The sequence below is a fragment of the Gopherus evgoodei genome, chromosome 1 (assembly GCF_007399415.2).
Source record: "Gopherus evgoodei ecotype Sinaloan lineage chromosome 1, rGopEvg1_v1.p, whole genome shotgun sequence".
NCBI lineage: Eukaryota > Metazoa > Chordata > Testudines > Testudinidae > Gopherus > Gopherus evgoodei.
This window is the reverse complement of record NC_044322.1, coordinates 137,523,048-137,531,737: the sequence shown is the minus strand read 5'-3', so window position 1 is coordinate 137,531,737 and position 8,690 is coordinate 137,523,048. Positions and strand designations below refer to the sequence as shown.

The window sequence follows — 8,690 nt, the reverse complement described above, 5'->3', positions numbered from 1 at the left end:
AGGCTAGTTGTGGGTATCACCCAAAGTAAATATGTTTGAAATACAGATACATAGTTAATATTCATAACTTCAGATACAAAAAATATACATGCATACAAATAGGATAATCATATTCAACAAATCATAACTTTTCCATGACACCTTACATGACACATCTTGTACTAGATGCATCATAATTATATTATAATCATATCACAATCATACAATTATGAAGAATATGGGGTGCAGTGGCACACTGACCCACCTTCTGTCCCTTCTACATCAGAATTCAGTGTCTGACTGGGTGTTTGATGTGAAGGAACTGAGGGCCGTTGAGGCAGAGCCATCTCATCTAGCCTGGGAAGAGGCTATAGCCAGGAGGTCCGGGTGCTTCCCCTCTACAGCTACTGCTAGGAAAATTCTCTGGCTCTGGTGCTCTGAGTGTGCACCACCTAACTGGAATACACATCTGCATCACATCTCAAAGAACCACAGTTACAGTAACTAATTGCTTCTTTTCTCTGTTGCATTAGTTCTCAGACACTGGTCTGTGGAGAGCTGGCTGGTCACATGACACTGGCTCTTCCCCTTATTTTCATTTGCTAAATTGCATTAAATCAGCTAAAAATCCATTATTTTACTTATCCAGGTGAACAATTGCAGTAGTTATACACTTGTGAGTGGGAAAGCAAGTGGTGTGCATAAACACTTCCTTTCTTATTAAAATGTGGTGCATATTAAACTTCATTACAGTACCACAGTTAGCTTGAAAGGTGACAGATTGATTCATGTGAATTGTGCTTTCTCTTTTTCCAAACAGTTTTTCTTTCCTCCTCCCCTTTCAGCAGTCTGTCTAAGCAGTCACTGTACGAGGTGCTAGTCCCTGGGATCTGAACACCAACGGGCAAGTACCTGTATTTATTCCAATGGTAGCTGAGAGACTGAGGTGCTGAAGAGTGACATGAGAATAGATGGAATGCTGGAGGGTTGGGAGGACAAGGGGGAAACCAAATTACTTGAAGTTGTCCAGGAAATAATTCACTATAATATTTTGTTCCACATGTCCAACTATGAGGTATCTTTAAGAAGAGAGGTCTTTCTCCACAACTGGTATGACCCTTGAGGTCAAAGTTCACTGAAGGCTACAGTCTTTCTCTGCATTTGGGCTGCAGGTGAACTTGCAGGAAGGAATGAGATGGTTCCTTTCTCATTTCTATACTATTCCCTGCCCCCAGATGTTATTTATTTGTTTAGTGCTGACAAAGTGTGTGGGGATGTAGAGTACACATACGTATATTCCCCTACCCCCAAGGAGATTGATTGGGACTCTCAGCCATCATAAAGTCCTGCCTGCCCATGCAGATCCCGTTGCAGGATTGGACCCTACCACAGACACATAAATTGGGAAGCACTGGGACATTGTGAAGGGGAGGGTTGAATGGCTTAATGATTTGGGGTTTTTGCATCATAAACTCATTTCTTGGACTTGTGGGAGAAGTAGTTTTTAAGAGGAATTTAAATAATGGGAGGATTGTGCGTTCAGCTAAATACATACTGCCAAAGTACTTTGATCTGTATAGGAGCCACGTGCCTCTCAGGAAAAGAAAAGTCAACCCAATCGCAGAGAGGTAACATCTCTAATTTTCAAATATTACACCTATACATTATGAAAAACATTGTTTCAGTTTCTTCAGTGTGTGTTATGGTAGTTGTAGTGAATATTCACATAGTGTTTTCTTTCATCCAGAAATGGAAAAATATGAGTACTTGACATATAATTACAGCCCAATAAGACCATGAAATGATTTAATACCCAGCATTGTTATTCAACATCAATGGTTGCCCCTGAATAAAAATGGAATGTATTTTTCCTAACTGAGAAACAGCAAGTGCTGGAGGGTTGAAAATAGATGTCATATGATACCAATTATAGCCTGGTGAAACTTATCAGACCTGGGAAACTACAATGAGCAAGCCAAAATGGAGGGCAATTCTATACTCCATGCTTTTAACAACATCTATTTTGCAATCTTTGCTTTATTTTGCTTCAAGCTTTTAATTAAGATTTCTTTGGCTCTGCTGACCCACTTCTATATTGTTAAAGGCAACAGAAAAGAGGCTGCCAGGATAGCAGAAGAGATCTATGGAATAGCACCAGGTAAAATGTTTTATGCCTTGAGAAATTAGATTTTAATTACTGTGTTGCTGTAGGATGAGGAGGTGATTGATAAAAGTGTAAAATGGATGTTTTGTTCTGGCCACAAGTACTTTCTACTTCTGAAGTCTTTGCAAAAACAATGTGGGTTGGCATGTTCTAGGCGTGCAAAATATGAGACTCTGTAACAGCCAGCTTGACTGTGAACAACACTTGTTTAAGTATAGTAAGTATAGAATAATAGTAAAGTAAATAAAGACGCTTGCTTTGGAAAGCAAAGCACTTGTCAGAGTTAACTGTGTGAGTGGCAAGAGGTTTTACTATGTATCCTAGTTTACAACCAGAGAGCAATCAGGGAAGAGGGTTAGCTTGCGGGTTTTCTGAAGGAAGATACCAGGAAGGATGTAATTAATGCCTGACTGGATCTAAGTCTAGCGTCCCTGTTGTTTTGAACCAGGCCATAAAAAAAAGCATAGTTAAGATTCCTGTGCAACCAAAAGTATGGAAATTACTCTACATAATGGGCCTCCAAAGAATCATTTTTCTATTTGTTTCTTTCCAAGTAGTTTTTCTACAGACTTAAAACACATTTGCTACAATAGTGCATTGATAGGAATTAACACAAAGTAACACTTCTAAGGGCTTTAAAAATAGCTGCTAATCAGTAATTGATTTTCTAATTAAATCATAAAGACACAGTATTTAGTGACATCGTTCTTATTACGGGCTAGACTCTGATTCACGATGTATAGTGCCTTACTCTGTGAGTGGTCCTATGGAAGCAAGTGGAACTATTTGCAGTGTAAGATGCTAGCTCATTGTAAGAGTATCAGAATCTAGGCCAAAGTGAAGCTACAGCAAATTGCAACTTCTTACCAAGCTCGTATAAAGCAGAATAAAATAGTTATTTATCCCCATCTCTGCAATGTTTTAGAATTATCTTACAGTTTATTAGAAAAGAGTGCTGTTAATTTATAAACAAAGTACTTATTACATATGCCTTAATTTAAATTTCGTGAAGTAGTTGATAATTGGCTTCCTCCCGCCCCCATTTAGAGATTCTTTATCTAAGTGCTTACAAGGTTACCAGGACTACAATATATTTTTATCTGCAAGTTGCCATTTGCAACTATCCATCAAGGATAATCTTTCAAAACACAAGGTCATGTGATTTTTTTTCCTGCTCACTAGGTTGAATTACAGATGCAGTGTCACAGCCTAAAGTAAAGCAATGTGGAGAGAAGCAGCAGCAGGCTGGCTTAAATTATCTGTAGAAATTTAGAAAGGACATGAAATTTCAAACATGCCTTTGGTAACCGGAGAGTTAAGAGATGCCCCTTATGGGAACTACATTTGCCACATGTTTCAGGGAGGTATGTTGCTGTAGCTGGCATGGAAATATGTGTGTGCATTCTCATGGTGAGAAGTGTGCAACATGAAGTGTGTAAATATAGACATACTGTATATATGGGTGTGAAATGTTTGTATATGCGGTATGGTGTGTGTGAAGGAGATTAGTTAGAGGTGGGGGTGGAAGCACAGTCTATTATTAAGGTTGCTGGATGCTTCCCATTATATAACTTTGCCAAAGTTTTAACTGTTCAGACTGAAATTTTCCATGTCAAGTGTCTGCCTCAGGCTGAATAGAATATGTGTATATATACATAGATAACTTTCAGCCAAAATGTTTCAGCATTTTCTCAGAACAAGGCCAGGGAAAAATTCATTGTTCTGCCTGCATTCAAAAATTCGGCTGGCCTTTTATTTGGGCTGCTCCCACACTCTGGAGCAAGGACTTGAAATCTGGCAGGATGGTCCTTTGTATCCTTTTACCATTCCTGTGAATATCTGACCAAATTTGGCCCGTTGTAGCCTTTGAAAAATCACAGTTCTTGTATGCTCAGAAGACTTTCTAGAGCTTATTAGTTAAAAAACTGCAAAGACTGTGTGCCCTGGATGTGCTCCAGGCCAGGGCTAAGCAGGACTTTCCTTGCAGTTATAGCCCAATGCTGCTGCAGACTCGGTTGGGACTGTATGGAGCTTGTCTCTTCTGTGTTCAATGGGTATGTCTACTCTGCAATTAAAAATCTATGGTTGGCTTGTGCCACCTGACTTGGGCTCAGGCTTAGGCATGGGTGGCAAGTTTGTAGAAATTTTGGTGGTGCCCAGAACCCGCCCCCCAACTCCGCTCCCCCAAACTCTGCCCCCACCTGCCTAAGGCTCTGGGAGGGGTTTGGGGGGGAGGTCTGGGGTGCAGGTCCTGGGCTGGGGATTAGGGTGCAGGAAGGGTGCAGGGTGCAGGCTTTGGGATGGAGTTTGGGTGCTGGATGCAGGCTCCGGGTTGGGGCAGGGGGTGGGTGTGCAGGAGGGGGTGAGGGGTGCAGGCTTTGGGATGGAGTTTGGGTGCAGGCTCTGGGCTGGGCATGGGGGTGTAGGAAGGGGTGGGAGTGCAGGCTCTGGGAGGGAGTTTGGGAGTGGGAAGGGGTGTGTGGGAAGGGGGAGGTAGTGCATGCTCTGGGAGGGAGTTTGGCGATAGGAGAGAGTGCAGAGGTGAGGACTGTGGGGCTGAGGATGAAGGGTTCATGATGGGGGGGCTCAGGGCTGAGACAGAGGATTAGGGTGCGAAGGGATGAGGGTTGGGGTTGAGGATGAGGGGTTCATGATGGAGGCGCTCAGGGCTAGGGCAGAGGATCAGGGTGCGGAGGGATGAGGGTTGGGGCTGAGGAAGAGGGGTTCAAGCTGTGAGGGGGCTCAGAGCTGGGGCAGAGGATCAGGGTGCGGGGGGATGAGGGCTGGGGCTGGGAATGAGGGGTTCATGCTGCGGGGGGGCTCAGGACTGGGGCAGAGGATTAGGGTGCAGGGGGATGAGGGTTGGGGCTGAGGATGAGGGGTTCATGATGCGGGGGGCCTCAGGGCTGGGGAAGAGGATTAGGGTGCAGGAGGATGAGGGCTCTGGCTGTGAATGAGTGGTTTGGGGCATTGGAGAGGCTCAGGGCTAGGGCGGAAGGGCAGGGTAAGGGCAGCCTGCCTTGCCATTAGTGAATGGTGGGCACTAGGACCCAAGGGCAGCAGACAGCAGTTCTACCAGGAGCGCTCTACTCCGGCAGCAGAAGCAGGCAGGGGAGAGGCGCTGCGCTGCTTTCTGTCAGGCAGAGACGGGGCGGGGCGGGGCGGGGCAGGGGGAGGGATGCGAGGGCCGCGGGCTGGGGCCAGGGCCTGATCCAGGCAGTGCCGGGGGAGAGACCCAGCTCCAAATATTGCTGGAGCAGGGCCCCCAGCCCTGAATATTCCTGGTGCTCGAGCACCGCAAACATACATAACCTGCCGCCTATGCCCTGAGGGGCTATTTAACCGCAGTGTAGACATTTGGGCTCAGGCTGGAGACCGAGCTCAGGGACCTGTGAGGTGGGAGAAAGTATCAGTGACATTGTTCTCCTAACTCACTTAGGTGTTTTTAAAGATCCCTCCCATAAGGCTTTACTTAAGTTTCTAAATAAGTGGCCTAATTTTCAGAAGAGCTGGGTATGCAGCAGTTCCCACTGAAAAGAATTTTCGTAGGCAATCTCACTTTGTTGGTTTCAGGCCAAGGGTACATTTCACACACTGACACAGCTTGATCAATCCTCCCAGGCAGACAAGGGGGGATGTGTGTAATAATTTCTCTTGCGATTTTTTTGGAACTGTTTGTATCTTGGTGTCTCTGTGCCCAGCAGTGCCTTTGCAATGCCTTTGAATGAACTCTTGGGCTGTTTTAGGTTCATGGGCAGATCGATCTCCTCTTCATGATGCTGCATTCCAAGGGTGCCTGCTATCTTTAAAAACATTGATTGCGCAGGTAAGAAACCAAAAATAAATAAAAGGTTAGGCCTCAGGATTTTTTTGGTTAGATCTTATCTGCGACTGATGTGATAGATTACAGTGGGCGCTCAAAGACATAGAGTTAGGGTTCTAAATAAAAGGATATACAGGACACATTTTGTCATATTAAATGTTGGGGATAAACTCAAAACAAAGGCCACAGATCACACTGAATTATAATAAACATGATCTTTGGATTCCTTTTCAAAGGCAACTAATACTTCATAGGACTTGAACCTAAAGATACCAATATTATTTCTCAGGTATTAATGATCAGGTATTTCACTTCTGTAACGCTGCAAAAGTGCATGTTACCTTATAAAGCAGAGCCACATGTGTTCCTTGCCACAGAGAAGCCTACAAGGTGGGGGCCCAGTCCAAAGGCTGTGTCTGCATTCCAGGTGTTGTGATTCCCTGCTCACTACCACATACTCATGGTAGCTTGAAGAGAACTAGTCTTCGTATAAATAGCAGTGTAGCATGGGAAGTGGTAGTGGTGGCCTGGCTTAGCTGAGCCAAGTACAAACTAGCTTGAACCCCATGGATATGTACTCTGCCTGTGCTACTGCGGCTATGCTGTTTATACTTGCACTATCTCGCATCAAGCTAGCATGAGAATATCTACACAAGCCGTGAATCACCCCTTGCTCAAAATGTAGGCATTACCAAAGTGTGATGTCAGCCACTCGTACTCAAGATTCCTCTCTTCAGTCTTTATTTATCAAGGGGTTGTCAAACCCTTCCTGTGCCGAGGGCCATAAGGCATTCTGAATTATGGTTTATGGGCCAGGCCAACAAAGTTAGGGCCATATCCCACCATTGATCCACAATAAAACAATAGTGGTATTTACAAAGATGAAGGGTAAAATATGACCAAGATGCAGTAACTAAACTCTTAATACGTTAACTAAAGTAATTTCATTGAGCATCACACACTGAGAAAAATGATGCAAGATGCCTTCAGGGTCATTGCTTTTTCTGTTTTTTGTTTGGTCATTTACATGCATTTATTCAATTTGTATGCATATGTGCACAGGCAGTCTCTTGTGGTGACTGTGCAAATTGCAAGCTTAAGATATTTGAAAAACAATTTTGTAAATTTTCACCATAAGGCTTAGAGTTAGCTCTCAGTTTTGCTGAAGGAGTTCACCTGGCTTAGAGCTGTTCTTTCAGGATGTCTATAGATTTAGAAAGATAACTCTTCATCAGTTACACTCAATTCATATTTGGAAGGGTTTTTTCACTGCCATAAAGTCTCAAAACTTTTCTTTCAATGAACGGTTCAGTTCTGAGGAATTGGAATTTGTCATATGAGTCATATAAATACTTCTAGGGAGCCAGATCCTGCCTGTGAGCTAATGTATTTCAGGCCTCTGATATGTTACAAGACTTCTCTCTGTGATTTCTATGGAAAGTAGAAAATAGGGGATGCTCAGGGGCCACTCTATCAACTCTCAAGGACAAAAGATGGCCTTAATTTAATACAGACTACTCCATAAAACAGCCCATAAGAGCTGCCATACTGGGTCAGACCAAAGGTATCCTGTCTTCTGACAGTGGCCAGTGCTAGGTGCCCCATGGGGAATGAACAGAACACGTAATTATCAAGTGATCCATCCCGTGTCACCCATTCCCAGCTTTTGGCAAACAGAGGCACAGGATGCCATCACTATCTGTCCTGGCTAATAGCCACTGATGGACCTATCCTCCAGGAACTTATTGAGTTCTTTTTTGAACCCTGTTATAGTCTTGGCCTTCACAACATCCTCTGGCAAAGAGTTCCACAGGTTGACTGTGCGTTTTGTGAAGAAATACTTCCTTGCGTGTGTTTTAAACCTGCTGCCTATCAATTTCATTTAGTGGTCCCTAGTTCTTGTGTTATAAGGAGTAAATAACACTCTTATTTGCTTTCTCCACACCAGGCATGATTTCGTAGACATCTATCATATCCCCCCTTAGTCGTCTCTTTTCTAAGCTGAAAAGTCCCAGTCTTATTAATCTCTCCTCCAATGGAAGCTGTTCCATACCCCTAATAATTTTTGTTGCCCTTTTCTGTATCTTTTCCAATTCAAATATATCTTTTTTGAGATGGCGCGACCACATCTGCATGCAGTATTCAAGATGTGGGCGTATCATGGATTTATATAGAGGCGGTATGATATTTTCTGTCTTATTATCTATCCCTTTCCTAATGATTCCCATCATTCTGTTAGCTTTTTTGACTGCCGCTGCACATTGAGTGGATGTTTTCAGAGAACTATCCACAATGACTCCAAGATCTCTTTCTTGAATGGTAACAGCTAATTTAGACCACATCATTTTATATGTATAGTTGGGAGGGAAAAGTATGTTGTGGAGGAGGAAATGAAGGGTGCAAGTGATAAGCAATATGGCTCACTTGTTCAGATCTCTCTTTCTGGCTCTAGTTTTCAGGTTGTCATGATGATCATATGGTACTATATTGAAGAAGTGCTGTTGAACTGCAGCTGTGAACATGATTTTTGTTCCCTTAGAAATGCCGAAACACAGATTTACTTAATGGCATTTCTTTAAAACAAGCACCAATTTCACAAACAAAAGCACATAGCACGTAGTTTAAAACAAACACAATTTTCTCCCTGAGGGGAGGAATGAAGAAAGAACAGCCCATGACTGATGCTAAGCACATGGCTTGATGCGGCATTGGAAGCTACGCAAA

At 43.4% G+C, this 8,690-nt stretch overlaps 1 protein-coding gene across 3 annotated transcripts in view; it reads left to right on the top strand.

The window, feature by feature from the left end:
- The first annotated feature begins 1,946 nt into the window (after window positions 1-1,946).
- Window positions 1,947-8,690, top strand: part of ASB11 (ankyrin repeat and SOCS box containing 11) — a 77,638-nt gene continuing 70,894 nt past the window's right edge. For 2 of the 3 annotated variants that reach the window (XM_030573335.1, XM_030573342.1), the window contains exons 1-2: window positions 1,947-2,137; window positions 5,890-5,969. In XM_030573335.1, the coding sequence (XP_030429195.1) occupies window positions 1,960-2,137; window positions 5,890-5,969 (258 nt within the window). In that variant the 5' untranslated portion in view covers window positions 1,947-1,959. Of the gene's footprint in view, window positions 2,138-3,357; window positions 3,508-5,889; window positions 5,970-8,690 lie in introns of those variants that run through there. The other variant, XM_030573358.1, reaches the window with a different exon arrangement.